General features: G+C 34.9%; 1 protein-coding gene across 5 annotated transcripts in view; it reads left to right on the top strand.

Annotated features, from left to right (window-relative positions):
• LRRC7 (leucine rich repeat containing 7) overlaps positions 1-23,658 on the top strand; it is a 519,751-nt gene that overhangs the window by 175,331 nt on the left and 320,762 nt on the right. For all 5 annotated transcript variants that reach the window (XM_082356466.1, XM_082356465.1, XM_082356469.1 and 2 more), the window contains exon 3: positions 12,844-13,046. In XM_082356466.1, coding sequence (XP_082212592.1) covers positions 12,844-13,046 — 203 coding nt within the window. The remainder of the gene's footprint in view (positions 1-12,843; positions 13,047-23,658) is intronic.

Below are 23,658 nucleotides of genomic sequence, written 5' to 3'. Positions count from 1 at the left end.
TCCCTTCTGAGGACTGTGAGAGAAGGATCTATTCCAGGACTCTCTCCTTGGCTTACAGATGGGCATCTTCTCCATGTCTCTCTCCATTTTCCCTCTATGTGTGTCTCTCTCTTCACATGCATTCTTTTTCTAAAAATACTAGTCATACTGGAGTAGCACCCTGCCCTACAATGGTAGGACCTCATTTTAACTAAGTACACCCACAGCAACCCTATTTTCAAATAAGGTCACATTCTGAGGTACTGAAGGTTAGAACTTCAGCATATGAATTTGGGGAGGACACAATTTACCTGTAACAGGGAGAGTAGAGGCACATTTTCCTACAAGGGTAATCCTTGAATTCATTGAAAAGGATAAGGAAGAGTAACCCAGGAGAAATGAGCAGGCAAGATGGTTCATGAGAACAGGAAATGCAAAGGCAAGAAGGCCTGGAAGGTAAGGTGTGAGTGTGGTCCACGGGGAGACTGAAGTCTTGGCAGAGGATTATACATCTGGCTTGCGAGTGCAGGATTCATGGTGAGGTAGCAGGGAGCCTGTGAAGAGTTTTACACATGTTCAGATTTGAAGTTTAGAAATGATTATTCTGGTAACATGTGGTCTTTTTGAAGTACATTCCATCTACCAGCAGGACCCTGTTAGTTCGGCATGCTCTTTTCATTCAAAGAGCTCACCTGCCTTCTTTAGGCCTTTTCCAATTCTCTTTGCAAAACTTTTGCTCCTGATTTTATTCTCTTAATTCTCTCAAATCCTGTTGCGTTTCATCATCTCCTAAATCATTTAATTCAGTAAGAATATAAACCAAAAAATTCCATATATAACATATAGTACTTACAAAATTAATAAAGATAAGTATTTAAATACTCAGGATGTTTTAAATTCTTGTTTGAAATTATTCTTTTAATCTCATATGAGAGACTAACAATGAAAAAAATTCAGAATCATAACAAAATGTTTCAGTTTTAAAATGAGCCTCTGATTCTTCCATGTTAAGTTTTCATGAACTTTTCATTTAACAACTATTAAATCTATGAGTGCATTCTCACATGCCTTTAACTTCCTTGCAGAAAGCTTTTTAAATTAATTTTTCTTTTATTTTTAACTCTTCTTTCAGCCTGAGGGTGACCTCAAGCAGGCTTATATGTTTCATGAATCTCTTAAAATCTTTCCAATTATAAAGTAACTGCCTAGATTTATACCCAAAGAAACTTAATTGATTAAAAGGTTATCTCCAGAAGTCCTGTTTATTTTGTTGAGTTTCAAAATTGCAACATTTGCTCTAACTATCCTGAAGGCACAAGTACCATCATCACCAGAATTAATTAAAATATTAATAAACAGAGATAATATCAGAAGTTATCTGTACTTATGATTGAAGAATGAATATAAAGCATAATGAAATGCCATTTAAAAATGCTTTCTCTAAGTTGTTTATATCAGATTGTAAACATGGGTCTTTCATCATGTCTTGTGAAGGGCACCATATTGACATTGTGTCACATCACAAAAGGCAAGGATCCCTGAGCTGAGACAACTGCATGGAAAATGCTTTCTTACTGGCTCCTACTGAAACTCCTACTCAAATCTTTGGAATAAAATGTGGAGTAAAGTGTTTCACATAAGGTGAAATTTTTACAAAAATAAATATTAACCATCATATACTGCAATTTTTATTAAATAAAACATTTGATTAAACTACTTCTAAATGTACTATACATATCTCTGGCTTCTCAATAAATCATGCTGAATAATTGATCTTTTTCATAATAACTCAGTCCTCATTAAGAACATAAATCATTACCTTATATCACAGAATAAAAATATCTCAAGCGATATTAAGGTATAAGACCATCATATGAGTAATTTATTCAAGGATGAGACAAGTGATTAGACTAAGGTTCCAACCAAACCTAAGATACTATTAATTAAATTGCCTATATCTGACTACTTCTCTTCTATTTTCTTATTCTGTACCTCTGTATAAACAAGTCTTCAGATATTATTCCAGAGACTCATTACTTTAGGTTACCACCTTTTGAAAGTTAGATCTTTGAGAGTACCCTAATACTTAGAAATTTGTTTCTTCATACTGCACATGGCTCAGGTTCACAACTTGCCTGAAAGCTAAATTCTTCAAGAAATATAACTGTAACATTTTATTATAGAATAGAACTTTTTCCTGAACTTGGGCCACTTTTAAGCTAAGCTTGAAGTTTGCTTTCTACTGTCCTCTACAGTCATGTTTGCATATTTAAGTAAGTCAGTAGATAAAAATTCTAGGAGAGGATGTATGGAGAAAGAAGGACAGGAGTATTAAAATATTGTTTTTCACCTATGTAAAATTAAGGAGAGATTTTTTAGTAAGCTCGTAAATGCCACTACTCAGTACAAATCTTCTCTCGAGATTTTTTTTCAGATTGATTCTATAAGCCTTACGTTGATGTTCTTTAGAGTAGTTAGTGTTAAGATGGCAATAATAATAGTAAGGAAGAGGAGGAAGACAAGGAAAGCAGTATTATTTATAGTCTGGAACAGTTAGAGAAGACTTTAAAAAGAAGAATTTGAGCTTCAATAAGTGATCCAAACTCAGATTCTGTGGATCTCTTTTCTACTGGAGCACACTATGACTAGTAAGCAAGGACTTAAATAAATTAAAGAGTAAAAAAAACATTCTATTTGTCGTTCCCAGAAGTTCCTAAACACAAGCTTCTTTAACATCAGCGACTGTGATGTTTTAAGACCTGCGAACAAATTATAATAACTAATAAATAAAATTACTCAACATGATTTATAAAGATGTAATGGTATTACTGTAGATTGGCAGGATTGGTATAGATGAAGAAAGTGGATCAGGTACATTAAGTATTGGGTGTGGTTTAAGGTAGAGCACAGACTTGGAAGTACTAGATAAAACAGCTGAAAAGTAGATTAAAGAGAGATTGACTGTCAAGCTAAAGAATCTTGTAGACCAGCCTTTCCTAAAATGTGTGATTCAGAAGACTAATTCCTAATTATGGTGATAAACTATAACATTTTACATGTTTTAAATTTTAAGTGGTTTAGGAAACACTGGTTTGAACAAAAATAAGCATATTTCTTTGTCACAAAACCTCTCTGAGCCCTTAATTTGCTAATGCACAGTGCTTATTTCTTAGAAGAAATACGACCCAGGGACATGGACTGGGAAATACTGCTATTGAAAATGTAGACACAGTGAAGCTTTTAGAACTGGGGAATGGACATGCATTTTAGGGGATTAATCAAGCTACTTAATGTGTAAATATATAAAATGGATAAAACTCTAATATTTTCTTTTAAAGCAATTATTACAATGTACAAGTATGGATTTACTTGCTTAATTTTTTGTTCAATATTTATCTCCCTCACTATCCAGGAAATTTATTAGAGCATGGAACATAGCTCTTTTACTCACTGATCTTTCCCACCATATAACCCAGTACCCAGCACATAGTAGACACTTAATAAATATTTGCTGCATAAATGATTGTAAAGGAAAGATGTCGGGAAATAGTATACTTTCGTACTGTATTACTTTTGGCAGTACTACTAGGAGATGATATGGATCTGAACTAGATTGACTGAATGGTAAGGAAAAGAAAGGGAAGACATTGAATGTCTAATAGAGAAGGAAATAAAGGAGTAGTAAAAGATGACTCCAAGGTACAGCATTAAGAGAATTAAAACACAACTAATCAAAGCAAGAAATCAAGAGGGAAAGCACAGTGTCTGGTACAGAGTAGGAACTTAGTAAATATTTTCATGTTCTCCTTTAGACAAATTGAGTTTTATTTAAAGATAGGTGGCTCATTAAGCAGTTAGAAACTAAATCAGGGATGATGGTTTATATTAGGAATCATTCATAGAAAGAGACTTTCTGGAGTCAGTGGATGAAAATTCCTGGGAAATATGTGAGGAAGGAGAATGGAAGCATTGCTAGTCTTAAAAGAACTCACTTGTCTAAAAGCAGAATTAGAAGTATTAAAAAAGCTTTTTCTTGGTACCAGACACCATGCTTTCCTTCTTGATTTCTTGTTTTGATTGCTGATGTGATAATATCAGCATTAAAGACCACTAATGTGTTTATCCTAATAACAGTCCATTGATCTTCGTGAAGACAAACTGGTTTCCTTGTAATGATATCAAATCAAATTGTGGATAACAATTGCAGGCTTTCAGATATTGTAATGATAAGATGAAAACAAACCCATGAAATCTGAGTATTTTTGAAATGTGAATATTTCAACAATCAAAAAACAAACAAACCTCAGATGCTCCACTTGAAGTCCAAGAATCACCATGTATGTTGTCTTGATAAGGGAGTTTCAGAGACTACTTCAGGTTAGGTAATGGTTTTAAAGATGTTTCTTGAAGTAGGACATGGAGAGAGTTTGGCAGGTTTCCATATCTCTGTGGCACACTTAGTGAAGCAAAGGGTTTCTCAGTGAATAAATTAGAAACATTTGTCATTTGAAAAATGTAAGACTGTGCCAACTAATGAGGACAGCCAGAGTATTTATCACAAGAAATCTTGGAAAGATTGAACTTTCCCTTATCCCTTTAACTTTCCAGGGATGAAATATTAGGCAAGGGTAACACTGGCATACATGGGTCTAAAATCCTAGAGAATGCAGTGGTACTGGAAATCAGGTGTTTTGATACATATATTCTTATTGCTTGGGTCAACTACTGCAGGCATATTTCTCAGGTGGTTGAAATTCTCTTTGGTTTAAATTATGAATAGAGAAGGATCTGATGACTGTAGCAAGATGAGTCTTTTTGCTGTTTCACCTATGTTAGGCCATGTTAGCAAGCCCTGCTATTTAAATACATCTGACTCAGAGAGAGTGTTGAAAGGGAGACTGTTGACTGCATGCTGTGGTTATACAAAAAGAAAAATCCCCTTTAGCTTTTCAATTCAGATTTTAAAATTATATATATATATATATATATATATATATATATATATATATATATATATATATATGATTCAAGAGAGAAGATAATCCATGCAGTGAGAATCCAAAATAGATAATACTCTTATCTTTGATTTAAGGAATTTATTGGAAGGACTTTAACAGGAAGAGATGAATACTTGTTTTCCTCTTGCCTTTTTAAATCCCTTTGAAAAACTGAAAATCTAAGAATTCCTCTTTTGGATGTTTGCTAAGGATAGTAGTAAAACCGGAAATCTGGTCGCTTCTGAGTCAAAGTCCATACACTAGATGTGAAGCCGCATGCTTCTACGGTATACTGGGCAATGGTCATGTTTCAGAAAAAAGCAAAAGTTGCTTCTATATATCATGTATGAAACATTTATGTGCTTTCTTGTATGTTATGCTCTACTCATTCTACCCTACTGTATTTTCATACTTTTGACATGCAAAAAAATGTTTAAACTCTTATCACCAGATAAGAGAACAATGTTATTTCCCTCACTGCTACCCCATCATTCTGTTTGCACCTATGAAGTAGTCTATGTGTAAATAACTATCAAGTATGTGAGTGAGTGTGTGTGTGTGTGTGTGTGTGTGTGGTATAGAACAACTAGTAAATTCATGTTTGATAAATTCTCATATGCTGATCTATGTGTATCACTGTAAATGTAATGCAGGGTCTGCTAATGGGAAAAATGATGACTTTGGGGTCAAGAAAAATGAGATCTAATCTCAATTCTACTAATTACTCTGTGTGTGACCTTCTGCACATTACAGACTCACTAAACCTTAATTAGTTTATTATTGAAATACAGAAAATAATATATGAATGCTTATTTGTCGTGAAAAAAAAAGGTGATAAATTGTAAATTGTTTTGAAATTTTGCAAGGACTATGCAAATAAAAGTCATTATAATCATCTTTAGTTACCATATTCATTTACTAATACAGTTAATGTTTTTAAAGTATCTACTCTGAACTAGATACTAAAGTTACTGGAAATATACAGTGTTTAAAGGCTAGACATGGTCCCTGTCCTCACAGAAGTTTGAATCTAGTGAACAAGATTGATTTGAATATGTAATTAAAATGTGATCAAAGGGTATGGCAGCATATAATTGAAACATATAGAGACGATGACATACAGAATTGGAACATATTGAATAAAGAGAGGCTACTTTCCCTTCTAATCTAAATTTTTTTTAAAGAGCAAGGAAATGTACCCTGTGCAAAGGCAGCCCTATTTCTGAAGGCCCTAGCAGAAGAAAGATCATGTAGTCCTAGAAATGCAAAAGAAGCCATGAATAAGAAGAACAAAGAAAACAATGAGAAGAGTGGTACCTGGCCAGGCTGCACAGAGAGCTGAGTGTGAGTGTGGAAGACAGCAGTCAGGCCAGAGGACCATATCATACTTTTAAGCCACAATAAAGACTTTAGACTTTGTCTGGAGGGCAGAGAGGAATCATTGAAGTATTTGAAGAAAGAAGGTGACATAAAAATGTTTGTGTTTTTAAAGGTCACCCCAGGTTCACTGTGGTGGGAGAACAATAGAAAGAGAGAGACAGGTACATATGCAAGAGAAAATAGTTTGAACTATGTTGCTGGGCAGTTGAAATGAAGAAAAACAGACCTGAATCAGGATATGTTTAGGCTCTTGAAGGATTAAGACTTGGTGATTGTTGGATGTGGGAAGTGAGGGAATGAGAGGAGTCAAGAACATTGCCAAGCTTTCTATCTTGAGAAACTAGGTGAACTGTATTGCCATTCACTGAGACTGAGAGCACAGGAGGAGGAGGAGGAGGTTTGGGCAGAAGAGTAATTGCCAACACTTAGTGAATGCTTAAAACTTGAAGACACAATTCTATGAGCTTGGTATGTACTCTGTTATCTTAGAGATGACTAAACTGATAGAGGTTAAATATGTGCTGAGAGTCACACAGCCAAGGAGTTGGCTTCAGTGTCCAAGGTCTTGACTACGATGATGGGCTCCATACCTTTGAAGAGCATCATTTCAATTTTGAACATGTTATGTTTGAGATGCTCATAAAACACAAAGTTGAAATGATGAGGGAAATAAATCTGAGTAGAAATTTGAAAAACTTTATAGCCATCACTCATCAAAGTTAAATGAAAAGAGTTGGGAAATGTGAGTGAGACTGTAAAGATTGAAAGGGAGAGAGCATACAATTGGAAGGGCAACAAGCCTAGCCAGGGAATAACTCTCTAATACTATAAATGTCAATATTTGCTAGAGAAGATGGATTTTCTTAAAAGATTGAAATTGAGGAACCGAAGTGGAAGAATAAATGTCAGAAGATTGTGAAGTCAGGGGAGCCAAAGGAAGAGAGTGTTTCTGAAAGAAAAATATAATTCTCTGTCCAATGCTCCTAATAGGTCAAATAAGAAGGGATTAAAAGTATGAAGGGGATTAAAGGAAAACTTTCTTTTAAACATGGAAGTTACTCTCCCACCTTCCTTATTGATCTGTACTTACAACCAAAATTCCACTAAACTAAAAGAAATTCTAAGATGCATATACTCACAAAGAGAGAGAAAATTGAAGAGAAGACACCAGGAGATGAGAGATTTCAACAAATTTTAAGAAGACAGGGAAAGAAGATGTAGTTTATATTCACCTATATAAAAAGTACATTGTCAGTTACATTATAAAGCACCCACAAAGGGATGTAAAAATTGATTTGCTTCATAGTCTTCCTTAGAGTCTTGGAGACAACAGGTACCAGACAAAGAACTGAGGAGACTTAGTACTGAAAATAGAAAAATCGACTTAAATCCTTATTTACAAAACTGCATAGCTCTTCCCAGTGAATTTAAGGTCTTTCTTCATCGCCAAAGAATTCAGAGACGAAGTGATAGGTAAGAATCAGGTTTATTTAGATAGAAACACACTCCACAGACAGAGTGTGAGCCATCTTGGAAGGCAAGAGGCAAGAGGCCTCAAAATATGGCATGGTTAGTTTTTATGGGCTGCATATTTCATAGGCTAATGAGTGGGAGGATTATTCCAATTATTTTGGGGAAGGGGCAGAGATTTCCAGGAAATGGGCTACCACCCACTTTTTGGCCTTTTATAGTCACCCTTGGAACTGTCATGGCACCTGTGGGAGTGTCATTTAGCATGCTAATGTATTACAATGAGTGAATAATTATGCTCAAGTTCCACTGGAAGTTGAATCTTCAGCCATCTTGTATCTAGTTGGTTCTCACTAGTTTTCATCATGTACTATAGCTATGTCATTCTTTTAAAGGTTGTGCCCTGCCTCGTTCCCTCCTGTTTCATAGCTATGCCTCAGGCTGAAGATCAGAATATTCTTTGTCTTGCTGCCAGTCGTCCTGCAGTGATACCTATTATGCATACAAAGCTTCCAATTAGTTCTTTAGAGAGTCACTCTTCAATATTGAAGGACAGCCAGGGATCACCAGATATTTGTGGAAGACCCCTATCATGAAAAATAAAGACCAAAAGAAACAAACAGAAAATGGAACTCAGAAGAAATGCAAGGAGCAGGGGGAAAAGGCAAAAAAAAAAAGTCTATAGCTAATATCTTCTTAGAGAAATGAAATGATATGGCACCCTGAAATATAATCATGATACTGTTAAAAAGGAGCATGCATTTAGGAAGCAATTTTTGAACAATAAAAATATGTTATCTAATAAAAGATAATACAGGAGATGTATTTAGAAGATGAAGTTGAGAAAATCTTCCAGAAAATAAAATAAAAAAACAAAGACATGGAAATTACAAGAGAAAAAGTAATTAAATTACTGGACATTTCCTACATTCAACTAATCAGGATTACAGGAAAAGAAAATAGAAACAGGAAATATGTATGGAAATATGTTAATATAAATGTTTCAGACGTTACATGAAATTTCTAAAAATCTTGTATTTGTATGGAAATATGTATGGAAATATGTTAATATAAATGTTTCAGACATTGCATGAAATTTCTAAAAATCTTATATGTTATGGTATAATGTTATAAGTAATAATCCTAGTTATTACTTTAAAATGTATATCTCAGAAATAAAAAAAAAAAAAAAAAAAGAAAATAGAAACAATGAAGAGGAGGAGGAAATCATCAATTAAATAATAACAGAAAATTTAACATAATTTAATGATAATTGCTTCCAAAGTGAAAGGGCCCATCTAGTACCCAGTACAATGGATAAAAACACATCAAAGCACATTGTCATGAAATTTCAAAAGACTAAGAATAAAAGTTCTAAAATATTTTGGGAGAGGGGAAGGTGGGCGTAAAACAGGATTTTGAATAGTAATAGAGCTGGATTTCCTGACAACAACCTTAAAAGCTAGAAAATAATACTTTAAAAATGCCTTCGAATTTATAAAGAAAAGTATTTCTGACCTAGAAGTATATATCCAGCCAAACTTTCAATTGTTTGTGGGTGAAATGAAATCATGTTCGTATATGCAGAGGTCTCAAAAATGTTCCTACTGTAGATTCTTTCTCAGTAAGTTACTGGATGTTATATTTCACCATTGGATATCATAGTCCAATAAGTCTAGAAAGAAGAGACATGGGGTCCAGGAAATAGGAATAAAACAGAAGGAAATGTAAAATTCACAGAATGACGGTGAAGAGAAATTACAGGATCACACACACACACACACACACATATATATATCAGGTCTAGAAAAGTAAAGTGACCACTCCAGACTGAAGCAGGAAGATATAATGCTCCTGAAAGATTATTCCAGGGGGAAATGTGATAGATTACACGTTTTTCACTATACCAAGAGAAGAGGAGATAGTCAGGAAATTGAATTAATGAAAGACACATAGACAAACCAAACAAAGGAAAAAAAAATTTTTTAAGAAACAATAAGATGCAGAAGAAATAAAATGTGACTGAATTACAGTGACATTTATAGCTATAATAAAATAAGTACTATTAATTTAAAACAAAATTGCTATATATATTTTGGTTGGTTAGAAGTTTGTTGAGACTTTGTTAGAAGAAAGGTAAACTACCATGTTACATACTAGATATCTGCAAGGGAAATATCATGGAGTAGCACTACAATCAAGTTACTTAGAAATTTCAGATGGAAAAAAAGTTGAAAGCTATAATGTGTAGGGAGCATAAATCAGGAATGGAAGGAGTTCTGATTGAGAGATAGTCCATGAATCAGATACCAAAGTCATCAGTGGGTTCTAGAGGTGGTAATGAATGATATGAGAAAGAGTAGAAAGATGTTACTACCAGGTAATGAGACCATCAGAGGAGCAGGACTTTTTTTAGGATGAGAGAAGATTAATAATTTTTAGAGAGCAAGGGAGGATATCAATTCCACTTTCCAACCTTGAAGTGTTTAAGGTATGAGAAAATCAGCATGCTCCACTTTTAAAGGCTATAAGTGAACCATGTTTTAGTTGAGACTATGAAGGGGAGGAAGACTTCAGTGGAGAGAATCAATGAAGTTATTGATCATGACATAAGGCACAATTTCAGAGTTCAGTGGGATTGAAGAAAAGAAAAGTTGGGTCAGGGGGAAAGCTCAGCACATTGTAAGAATGAGACAAGGGACTGAAAAGATGACCAGAAGAGCCTACTGTTTTGATCAACAAAAGGGAAAGCAGTCCTAAGTGAATTAAATTGCAAAAGTCTTAGTGGACAGTGGACACTCTGGCCAAATGGTTTAGGTCCAGGCCTGGATGTTCTCTTTTTTCTCTTCATAATAAAAAATTTGCAATTGCAGCAACAGATGGGTATCAAGAAATAGCTACAAGGTTCAGCACAAAAGGGTGAGTGCAAGGAACTGGGCAAAAACAACATATGAACAATTGATTCCTCACCTGTGAGTCATAGAGACAGACAGGATACACACCTTGAGTCAGCTCGACGGCATCACAGCTGGGTAGTCAATGTGGCGACTAGTGATAAATTAAAAACCTAGGAATTTTTCAAGACTTCTCCCTCTCCCCACAGCACCCCTTCCACCTCTCATCTAATCCATTACCCACACTTTGGATTCTCCTTCTTAAATACCTTTCCAGTCTATCACTTCCCCCCATCCTCACTGCCACTATCATAGTCTGAGCCATCATCACTTACCTTTACAACTGCAATAACCTCAAAAAATATTTACTAGGTACCTAATATATGTCATATATTTATTAGATGCATTTACTGGCTGCTTGATACATTCTAGATCCCATGTAGAGACCAACCTACAATCAGGGCTTTCAAGGAAAGTCGAGTAAAATAAAAGTTACAAAACCTTGTGACTCAAGCTCCCAGAAATGAGAAGTGTAGGAGTTCAAGAGATAGAAAGTAATGGAGAGGAAAGACCATCTTCTTAATGTTTTTAATTAAACCTTCTAAAGATTACCATGTTCTTATAACCTTCTATAAGAGCTGACTCATGAACCTGTCCCAAAATATAATTTTATTAATTTCATAAGTAAAAGAAGGAATAAAAATGGCTTTGGGCTGAACTCTCAACATCTCTTAAGTATACTGTATTCATTTGCCTCCAAATTTGATTTAATCTAAGCCATTGCAAAACAAAATGCTATATTATTTTTGTGAACTATTACTACTTTCTCTTTCGACAATAGGTTTATGCTGATAAGTAAAAACAAATCAATGAATAAAATGCAAGTTTCAAATTGATGCTCATTCAGTACTATTTCTGCAGATGGCAAACTGTGTACTGTTATTGTGAATTCAAAGATGAATAAGACAAGATCCTCTCCTTCAAGAACTCACCCAGTACACAAGGAAATAGTACACATAATTAGGAAGCAATATGATTAGTGCCCTGGGAGCTCAGAGGAAGACGCTATTCATTTATCCTGGGGAGACATTCACAGAGATAGTGACATTTTAGTTAGAATGAGCAATTTTTCAAGCAAATTATCAGTATATGTTGGTGGTTGGGGAGAGAGTCCCAAATGTATCCATCTATTCATTCATGAACTGATTTGTTCATTTTACATTTGTTATTGAATATCTACTATATGTCAAGAACGGATACAAATGTAAAAATGAACAAAACACAGTTTCTACCCTCAATAGCCTTGCAGTCTAGGGAAAGAGTAACATGAAAAACAGTAACTTTAATAAAGTGTTATAGATGCCATGATACCAATTTTGTGCAAGATTTCATGGCATTTGGTCATTTTAACCTAGAGAAAGACATGCCAGGATGTCACAGAAATTTCTGCCATGATTCTTTCTCCCATTAAAATAAAAGGATTCATAGGCACAGATTCTTATTCTGAAGTGAATAACCAATACAACTGTAGCTCCAACAGGAGCTTTGTTCAATTCATCTCTCTATCCCCAGTACCTAGTTCAACGTTTGGAGTATATTAGTTATTTAATAAATAATTATTGATTAATGGAACAAATTTGAGTCAAAAAGAGGATATCATAAACCTTATGGGTAAAACTTGACTATTTCACAGAAATGAGAGAAATGTGGTTTTTTCCAACAAATTCTGGAGGTTTCTGTTCTGCACTGCAATTTGTATAAAATTTTAAAAAATCATATTATAGTTCCATGTTTCAAGTGTGAGTGTAAGCATTGCACAAAGTCAGGATTGTATTCTGGCCCAGTTCTGCCATTCTCAAACTGTGTGATGATGGGATTCTGACCCTTTCTGAATCCATTTCTTTATTTGTTAAATGGGAATAAAAACATGTCTTTACATACCTTGGAGAGCTGTTTAAGGATTAAATGATCTACTGCATGTGCATGTCTTATGTAAACTTTTTTAAGGCATTATATAATTATAAAATATACAACATAAGTAAATTTCTAAGCTTTAAATATTATAAGAATGCCTTCCAAAGGCAGGTGGTTAAGCAGGTGGTTTTTTTTCTGTTTTTCTCTAGTGCAGTGCCTGGAGATGACCACCAAGCGGAAAATCATCGGCCGTCTGGTGCCGTGCCGATGTTTCCGAGGTGAAGAAGAAATCATCTCAGTTTTAGATTACTCCCACTGCAGCCTTCAGCAGGTGCCAAAGGAGGTCTTTAACTTTGAACGGACATTAGAGGAACTTTACCTAGATGCCAATCAAATTGAAGAGCTACCAAAGGTAATTTTTGACAACCTAAAGTATGTACTTCAAATGAGTATTTCATAACTCCAGAGACTTGGCATAATGATAACGCTAACTACAGCCTTCTATCTAGGTAATTGACAAATCATTCAAATTAATATAACTTTTCCCAATATTCTCATTACCTTTCAATGCGACTCCATTTGCAACTTCATGTAATATGCCAATAACCAACTGAGCTCTATTGAAATCATCATTTTATGAAATATGCCTTTTTATTTTAACTTAAGATGATCTCCAAGAAAATAACAGGTTGGTGGGTTGAGATCAATAGCTTATGTTTAGAAAAGAAAGGGAAAAGATAGTACTCTCTATTCCAGAACTGAAAATTTGTATGTTGTATGTTAAGGTGACATTGTTTTAAAGCCTTGAATTATATGTTATAAGTCTAAGAAATGCTTTTACATACACACACACACACACACACAAAGAGTCAAGTATACTATTATAAAAAACATCCTGTTATTTCTAGAATTTGAAATCTTTGGTTATTACAAACATCACTGAATTTATATGGCATACAACTTATAAATATAGTGTAGCTAAAATTTTTTAACTAATGTCAAACTTTACACACACATACACACACACTGCCATTATGACCTTGTGCTATGCAAAGAAAATGTCTCCTATGACCAGAAAACATTGGAGAGATTAGCTAAAGCGGACTAAGGCCACACAGCAGAAGGTTCAAAATCTAAATCATTGGATCCTATTGTTCACCTAAATAAGTGACTCAGATTAAGTAGCTGGAATGGCATTCACCCATGAAGAACTTAATGGCTGAGAGGGGAAAAATGTCATGCAATACATTTCCATTGCTTACGCTAAAAAAAATGCATGTTAAATATCCAAGAACCAGGAAAAAATATCTCCCATCATAAAAACTAACTTAATATCAAAAGCAGAGTAAAATGTTCTGATCAAAAGGATTTTTGAATAATTGTTTTCATTTAGGATGATGGATTACGGAGTTTATATAACACTTCAGAGACAGGAACTATTTCATGTGTACTTCAAAACCAATATCCTTCATTTTTGACAACCTATGTGTATAGTGTCATCTTGAATCTTTGCCCAGGAGGGCTGAGTCAGGCCTAAAAAAATTTTGGTCATATGGATTAACATCCAGATTGCACATAAGTGGAGGCTGGACTGAAATGGGCTGTGTCTTCCACCAGGCTATGAACTACCTGAGGGTAGAGGGAAAGATCTTATTCATCTTAGATGAATCTTTCATTCTTATTCATCTTTGCCTCCCTGTACGGGAGGATACATGGTGACTTTCACATGATGGATCCTCGATCTATGTGTTGTCGCTGCTAGATGAAACAATGCAGAGAACTTCATGTACTATAGGACTTGATCAGTAAGACTGTATAAGGTTAAGCAATTCATTAATGTGGCATTTAGCTCTAATTTAAGAAATTAAGCACAAAGTTTTGGGGTTTTTTTAGGTCAGGTCAATCTAGAATTGCCAGATGAAATAAAGGACATCCAGTAGAGTTTAAATTTTAAACTAAAAAAAACAGGCCATTTTTCAGTATAATTCTATCCCAAATATTGCATTGGATATACTTATACTAAAACACAGAACAGTTTGTTATTTCTTTGAAATTACAATTTAACTGGGCATTTTATATTTTTATTTACTAAACCTGGCAGCCCTAAGGCAATCCAGCGATTTAAAATCGTTTTCTAGATGCATGCAACAGAGTCTGTAAGACAAATAGTAAAAACATGGTTAATTAATCGAGTACATACTCATTTAATATCTACTCTGCTACACAGTATTTGAAGCTTTAGGGGGGTTATAATAGAAATAAATCTCAACCCTTGCTCTCAAGGATCTGACAACCTAATCACAGAGAAAACTGAAGCCTTAGAGGTGAATACACAATAAAGTATAATCAGAGACAAAGAATCAAATCCTGTGATAGAGCTTACGTATAGAGAAGAGTTCCACTCTTGGAGGGGATGGGGAAGGGCCTGACCAAAAAGCACAGATGCAAAAACTAGGATGGAATATACGTAGAGGGGGAGGAGAGGAGCAGCAAAGCTGTGAAGAGTCTGCAGCTGCAGGTGCAAGTGGGCAAGTGCTGACATATGTAGGTAGAGTAGGGAGAGCAGAGGGAACCCAGATTATGAAAGGTCTTGAGAGTCACACAGCATTGTTTGACTTGATGCATCAGGCAGAAAATGCCATTGGAGAGTTTTACATATCAAGTCAGTCACTAGGGGCTTAATGAAGAGAGCTTGGATTAACAATAAATAAAAATAATACAAGTGAGCCAAGGATTTAATAACACTTTTGCAATGTATTAGAATTCAGGAGAAATAGTTATCTTTTGTTATTGGTATGTTTTATGTATTTCAAAGACCTTTCACATAATCTCTCAAGGTTTCTTTGACTCCCAAGGTTCAATATTATTAGTTTCCTAAAACAGCCCTGTGAGTTCCTGTCTTCTAAAGTATCTGATATTGAGATATGATCTAAATTATCTGACTTTGAGATTTGATTATAATAATACATGGATATATTTGTGCATTATTAGAAAAATAGGTAAATTAAGAAACAAAAGGACTGACATATCAATTAGGGCTCATTATGTGTGTTTCAAGTAATACAAAACCCAATCCAAACTGATTTAAACAAGAAATAGGCTTGATTGGCTCACATAAATGGAAAACGCATCTCAGAACAAGCTCCAGACTTGGTATGTTTCTATTTGCTTTGTGTGGGATCAGCTTTATTCTGAGGCTGGCTTTCTCTCATGCGGCAGAATGGCTAGAACTGTTCTAGTGTTCACGTCCACAGCATTCCAAATTAGAAACTTTTGGCTTCTGAAAACTCTTTCTTTTTCTGAGAAGGACAAGAAGTGTCTCCCCCAGAATTCTTCAGTTAACTTGTCCTTAGGTCTCATTGACCTTAATTGTGTCACATGTTCATTGTTGATCCAGTCCATTTGCTATGGGATCCACTATGTCAAGAAAAGTGAGATTACTCTGATAGGGTTAAACAATGATGGGCCACCTCTGTGGAGTTGTGGTTACTGGCAGCAACACAAGGAAATGAGGTGGAAGAACTGTTGGAGAGATTACCACAATGTACACTACAAACAAAATGCTATAAAATCGCTGTTTTACGAGGAAAAGTTCCTCTTAATCAAAGTTTGTAAGGACTTGTAGGCAAAGTATTGAGCCCTTAGGGGATTGAAACCTTTCAAAGTTAGATTAAATAAAGTATTTTTTGTCTGCCATCTTATTTTACTGTTTTCTTGGTATTATTTTGACATTATTACCATTGTGATTTCAGATTTATTGAGTAGTGAGATAACCATTTGTATTCTTGCTATTACATTACGGCAAGAATTACCTTTTATACATTTAAAAAATTATTTTTGTTCAGATATTTTATACTGAGAATGTTCTAGCTGGCCAAGAGTCTGTACTCTACATTCTTATAAAGCAGGTAGATAACAGAGTCAAGGTTAATGGCCTTAGGAAAAGAATGTCAAGAGTGTGTCAGAAAAGATGCAAAAAATAGATATGAAAGAACAGGTAGTGTTTTGATTAGGAATAGTTCAATCTGTGTTGCTTAATTTTTTGTAGTAAAAGGTAAAAATACAAAATAACATGCCTTTCACACAGTGATAGAAATCCACACAGCTTATAATTTAGTACTGCTTTTGCTTGTTATTTGGAACTGGAAACTTAAAATTATAGACAGAGTAAGAAATGATCACAGATGTATATTATATATGAAGTAATAGTGTGGAAAGACAAATGTGAAAACAAAGAGCAATAAAGAGAAAACCTACAGAGAAACTTCTTGAAACTGAAGAGGAACTTTAAAAAAGATTAAAGAAATAATTTTGGTAAAGTCAATATGTGACCAAAATTGAAAGACACAGAGTGAAATTGGTAGAACAGGTTAATTTATCCATGTATAAAAGAGGACAGGACTAAATCTGCAGTACTGTACTTACAAAGTTTTCCCCATATAAACTATCCAGAAGTATTTTAGAGATTAAGAATTTAGGCTTTGGACTCAGACAAACCTGGGATTAGATCCTAGCACTGCTAATTGGTTGGGAAAGTATTTTATTTTCTGAAAGCCTCAGTTTCTTCAGAAACTGGGAGAAACTGTTTAGCTGGGAAAATAATATCATCAACTCCTGGAATTAGACAGATAGATAGATAGAGAGATAAATACATAGGTAGATACATAGGAGGGTAGGGTACTTGGTGTGATAATGTTTGTGGAGTACCTGGAATAGAAAAAAATCAATAATTTGTGTTTATCATTCTCCTACCACAGATAAAGGAAAATTTCCATGTTAATTACCCTGGGTACGATAGTAAGATTTTGTAACATTTCAAGATAGTTCTGGGTATTGACTCTCCAGCAAAAAATGTTGTGGCATGATGTCATTTCTAACTGAAATCTCCAAAGACAGCTTCTAGAAAAACAATCCTCTGCCCATAGTGGGTGATAGGTTACTGACCCAAACAGCTACACCTGCACATTTGTGAGGGCTAATACCACCACTTCCCCAGAGAATTTCCTTGATTCACAGAATCACGTTATGTCATTTTTGAGTAAATGCAACTTTGGAAATTATTTTATTTAAGCCCTCAATTATTATAATAAGCAAATCAAGGCCAGAAAAGTTAATTAACTTATCTTAGGCCACATGGGATATTAAATTCCTATCCAAAACTAAAACCAAAGACTATGTGTTAGTTAGGATAGAATAGATTATGCTACAGTAACAAGTCAAAATGTATCACTAAAGTTTTGCTTTGTGCCCCATGAGTGTTGGCAGGGACCACTGCTTTCCAAGAACCTATAGCTAGTAACTAGTCCAACTTTTCCCTCAGTGCAGAAATGTCTACCTCTTATTTCTATTATAATAGTCATCCAACCTCTTCATGAACCTTTCTGTTATGGAAGAAGTCACTCAATTAAGAAGTAGACCATTGTATTATCGGAAAGTTCTGATTGTTAGAAAGTTCTGCAGTATGTTAATGGTGTAGATCCATTCACCTGTCTATCCATCTAAAACTTGGCTGGACACTCAGAGTGCTACTAAAATTATTAAGGCCTGCCTTCCCTGGATGAGGAATTATTCTTCTGGCATTACTGCCTTGATCCTTAAAATATTTTAAAGGAATTCTTAGAGTTCCTTAGAGTACTGTTTTGCCTTAGAGTTCTGTTTTCCAAGACAAGTTTCCAAGTTCCTTAGACCGCTTTTCAAGGACATGCTTCCTAGATGCTTCATCATCTTAACAATATTACATCTAGTGTAGAATATTGTCAGTGAGCTAAGAGATGCTAGAAAAAAAAAAAAGCACCTCCATATCTGCAGTTGCTTCTTCTGGGAAGAAGACAGACATTGAGAAGCCAGGTGCCAGGCAAGGGCTACCGAAAAACACTTGCATGGTGCTCACGATTCTGTGTTGGCCACTCATGCAGGGCTGTATAGCTAAGACCATGATCATCCAATATAAAGCAGACAAAAATTTATCAAAGAGGGATATTTTAGACTGGTGAAAATTTTATCATGGCATGGATCCAGTCGTTGGCCATGAAATGGAAGAAATCCCCACGGACTTTTAAGAAAATAAATGAGCAACAAAAACGCACCTGAATCATTTGCTAGCAGCCAGCAGGTAAAATAGAGCTCTAAGTTAATGACCAATGAACGGGTTCTGACAACTATGTTGGAGCTGTTTGTGCGAGGCTACACATAAAAGCCAAGCAAGCTCTCCACTCAGAGATTTGGTCCCCACTCTTTCCTCTGCTAGCGCTGCTCTTCTACATGGCCTGCTGCTTCATTTCCTTCAGGTCTTTGCTCAAGTATCACCTTCCTAGAGAAGCTTTACCCATTATCTTACACAAAGTAACAATGCCCACCACTGCCACTTATTCCCCCAACAAAACTTTAGGCTTAATTATATCTCTAGAAGATTTCGAGTACAATTCAATAGTGTTAACCAGTAATAAGATACTGCGAAATAAGTTTTCATTGTTATAAAACATTAGCATAGCTCCCTCTGAAACAATGTGTATTATTTTGCAGAGTAAGACCTCTGACAGTGACCAGAGGTAAGGAAGGACAGGAAATGTGGGCACATACCTGCAGAGAACAGAGAAAATCAAACTCTCTCATTTAATTTGGTTTTTTTTTTTTCTTAACTTTTAATGCTGATTCTTGGGGTTGAAGTGAGGTGAGATAATTTTTGTGGCTCCTCCATAATCCACTACTTAATATAGTACACTCTGCATTTTTTTCTTACTCCCGAACTCTAAGTACTTTATCCACATAAAATAGAGCTTCGACATAATATTTTCCCAAGTTAAGGAATGTGCTCTTTGACTCTAGAAGCAGTCAAAGGAGGGATGTCAAAGAACATACTTTTACATGTATGGTGGTAGAGGGTGGAAAAAGCCCTCTAAGATTCCTTTCATACTTAACGTTTTGTGATTCACTCATCTGAGATTCATTTTAAATAGATAAAAATGATGAACAATATAAGGGAGGATTCTGACAAACAGAGTAGTGACTGTAGTTACTGGTTATTATCACAGAAGTATTACAGTAAATGTAAGTTCTGAAGAGAGAAGACCTAGGTTTAACACAAGTTCTGACACAACCACATAATGTGACTTCAGACATCTTACTTAACCCCTTTGAACCTTAGCTTCCTCTTCTGCATTAGATTTATTTCTGCCCATCTCCTAGGATTACAGTGAGCACCAAATAATATAAAGTACATGAAAGCCCTATAAAAACGGCAAAGTGATATATAACTCTTGAGCTAAGAGAAATAGCTTATTTTGATAAGAAAGGGCATATGTTTAATGAAGTTGATTGACTTCTTTAACATAAATTTAGACAAATACAGTACTACAATAACAAAAAAATGTTAATTGGTCAACAAATGGCTATGATTTACTATTTAATATGGATTTACAGTTGTATCAGTTTTTGTTTTGATTTTTGTTTTTTTATTATAGGCCATAAAAAGGTATGGTAAAGATGAACATTTATTCAAAATATATCTCAGGCTCAAAATCAATAAGAGCCTGAAGACCTTTACATGAAAAAAAAAGGGTAGAAACCAAGAGAGCTCTGAGTTGCTGCACAGAATTCGCAGCACAATGACAGTACGGACCACACACTGCTGCTCTTGTGAGGAGTGTACCTCCAAACACCCCCATGTAACCATGACATTTATTCAAGATTCAAATTCCAGTTGCCTCCCAAAATATTATTATACAGTTAAGGATGCTCTTAAAAAGAAGGTTGAGGTTCTAATGAAAAAAGGGAAATGGATTCCAGACAAGCCAAAAAAAACCAAAGTGTCCTCCCATATTCTACACATCATATATCTGCAATTTTATTGATTCTTTCTCCTTTTAATTCACTGATGTCTGCTACTTAGAATTTGGGAGCCTGAAGCCATGTTTTTCTTACACGTTTAAATAAAATTGTTTGAAATCAAGGACACTTGCTTATTTTGTGAGAAGTCTAATGACATCAAAGGAGCCAGAGAAGAAATATTTTAGGGGGACAAATTCTGAGTTGCTTGTTCATAATTATGATTTGTTTATCAAGGCTTGAATGATCATTGATTATTTTTTTCTTCTACTCAAGAGGAATCTTTCAAGTAAAAGAAACTACTTGAATCAATATAGTTGCTGATTAAACAATTGTCATGTGTAAAAAATATGAAAAGCTTTGCTCTAGATTAAACATGGGCTAAATTTGCAAATGTAGAATATAAAAGCTGCCACTTCTTTAATAAAGTTGCCTCATTTTTAAAAACAAATTTTACATTTACAGGTAATTCCTTAAGTGTTTGTCTTGTAGAAACAGAATTGTCTATAACCATGGCATGTTACATAAGTAGCTCCACATATATCTATGGAGGGCTCTCTGAAGATCCAATAAAGGTGAAAAGAATGACCTCTTCCAACTCTCTCACTCCCTCAAAGGTGTTCAGTGTGCATAGTGTGAATTTAGTCTGTCCTCCAGTGCCAAAGGTATAGAATTCATCTGAATATGATAAAAACCATGTCCAAAATAAAACTGTCACATGAGTGATGCATAAATAATCAAAATCTGACCCTGTTTAATCTCTTGCCTGAAACATCTTTATCCAAATCTGTTCTTTTATTGCAATCATTTTGGCATTCAAATGCGTAGGTTTTTTTTTTTTTTTCAATAAATAAATAATGTAGATGGACTCTCTAGGGGCCCAAAGGAAAGTAAGATGAAGGACACATTTGTCAAAAACATTGTTTATATGTGGAAAATTTTAGATATTTTTTTCTTACTCAGATTTCTATTTTTGTTTACAATGTTTTATTGTTTCAAAAGTTTATAGTATCAACAACTCTTTATTATGTGTGTCAGTGAGAAACTGGGACTTCTGTAGTAGCCCAGTTTTTGAACTGTTTTATCTTCCAGCTAAAGACTTACTCATCCCATCATTTATTGCTAACCTTTACCCAAATATCAAATCTCGCTGAAATTTCAATGAGAATGAAACTCATTTGCTGATTTTTACTACCAGTTTTTGGGAAATTATATAAAAAACAAATTTTAGGTAAAATATATCCATTGATTTGCTCACTCATTCAGCAAACCTTTCTTGAGTATCAAATATGTGTAGACAACTCTTCTAGAGCCGGAGATACATTACTGAGCAAGACCAACAACTTCCTGTTCTCACAAAATTTACATTGCTGCAAAAAAGGAATGAAAATAATATTTAAGAGAAAATGTTAGATAATGGCAAGTATCATGATGAAATTAAAGCAGGGAAATTTCTGAGAGACTACTTTAGGTTGAGAGGACAGTAAATGCCTCTCTAAGGAGTGACCTTTTATGTTGTGCTTTGGATGATAGGGGGAATCAACCATGCAGATCTGAGAAAGAGCATTCCAGGCAGAGGAAATACTCTAGGGTAGGAATAAGTGAGGCATGTTCAAAGAACAGAAAGAAGATGGATGTGTAATGAGTGAAGAGAAAGCTGTATAAGGTGCAGTAGGAGATGTAGATACACAGTGGGGCTAAATCCTGTAAGTTCAGGCAAGCCAGGAAAGGGCTTAAGATTTTATCCAAAGTGAGATAGGGGGCCACTGAAGAATTTTTTTAATGGTGATATTAAATAACTTATATATATTTTTAAAAATACCACTTTGGGTGCAATGTGGGAATACATTGTGGTAAGTTAAGAGTGGAAGCAAGGAGATTAGAGGCTACAGTAGTTATTTGGGTGAGAAGTTGGTAGTTTCAACTAGATTGGTGGTAGTGAAGAAAATAGAAGCATGCTCTGTAGGTAAATTTAATAGGATTTGCTATTAGAATGGATTTGGGAGATAGGAGATTAAAGCCTGAAAAGGGATTTAGAAAGAGTTGCCATTGATAAATTAGGAAAACAAGGAGAGAAAGAGTTGCTATGGATATTGGAGGAACCCATGTGCTGTTGTCATGGAAGCTAAGAACAGAGATGTTTTAAGAGAAGAAATTGACTTAGATCAGAAGAGGTACCATTGTATTTGCTAGTATAGAAGTAATTGGTGACCTTGATAGGAGTAGTTGGGTGGAAACCCAATGAAGTGGCTTGAAGAGACAATGGTGGGTATATATATATATGATATATACATCTCTCTTAAGAGGTTTTGCTGAGAGAAAGCAGAGAAATGAGACAAGCTAGAGAGAAGTTTGAGGTCAAAATAAGCTTTTGTTTATTTGTTTTTTAAGATCAATGACATTAAAGCATATTTGTACACTAATGAGAATAAATTAGAAGAAAGGGGGGAGAAACTAAATGAAGGAAATTGATGGGATAATTATATGAGCAAAGTCCTGAAGGCAAAAGGACACAGGATTCACAGAATGCATGAAGGGGTCACCTTTGAGAGGAACAGGCACATTTCATCCATTTTAATAAGAGAGAAGAAAGAAAATACGGGTACAGATGATGATGGTTGGTAGGACTTAAGGGACATGATGGATATTGAAATTTAATTCAAATGATAGTGGTCTCAATATGTTAAAGAAATACTGGAATCAGTGAGCCAAGAAGATGGCAAGTGGCAATCCTACTGTGAGCTGAGAGCATGGGAGAATGAGGTATGTGAAGCTTAGGGTCACAGAGGAATATAATCTACAAAGGAATTAAGGTTCTTAAGTATATAAATTACCTATATTTTGTGAAGTTTTTCCTTGAAGTGGCAGGTAGTTGAGAAACAGATGCAAAAGCCAAGTTCCTCTAAACTCATATTAGCTCACATGCCTGGACCAGTGTATTAGCAGTAGAAAAGGAAAAGAAGACAGATGGAAGAGGTAAGAAAAGAGCAGAAGACAGGTAATTCAACATTTATTGAGCATGTACTCTGTGCTAGGCACTTCATATGAAGTAGCTCTTTTGTCCTTAGAGCAACTCTGACAAATAAGTTTCGTTATCCTAATTTTAAGTCCAAGGACACTGAAGCACAATGAGTTTAAAAGAATTTACCAAATGTTATACAAGTAGAAAATGGCAAAGTCCATAGAATAGAAACTATGGA

This window comes from Balaenoptera borealis (genome assembly GCF_965194805.1).
Source record: "Balaenoptera borealis genome assembly, chromosome: 1".
Taxonomy (NCBI): domain Eukaryota; kingdom Metazoa; phylum Chordata; class Mammalia; order Artiodactyla; family Balaenopteridae; genus Balaenoptera; species Balaenoptera borealis.
Note: the sequence above shows the minus strand (reverse complement) of the source record. Positions and strands in the feature narration are given on the sequence as shown.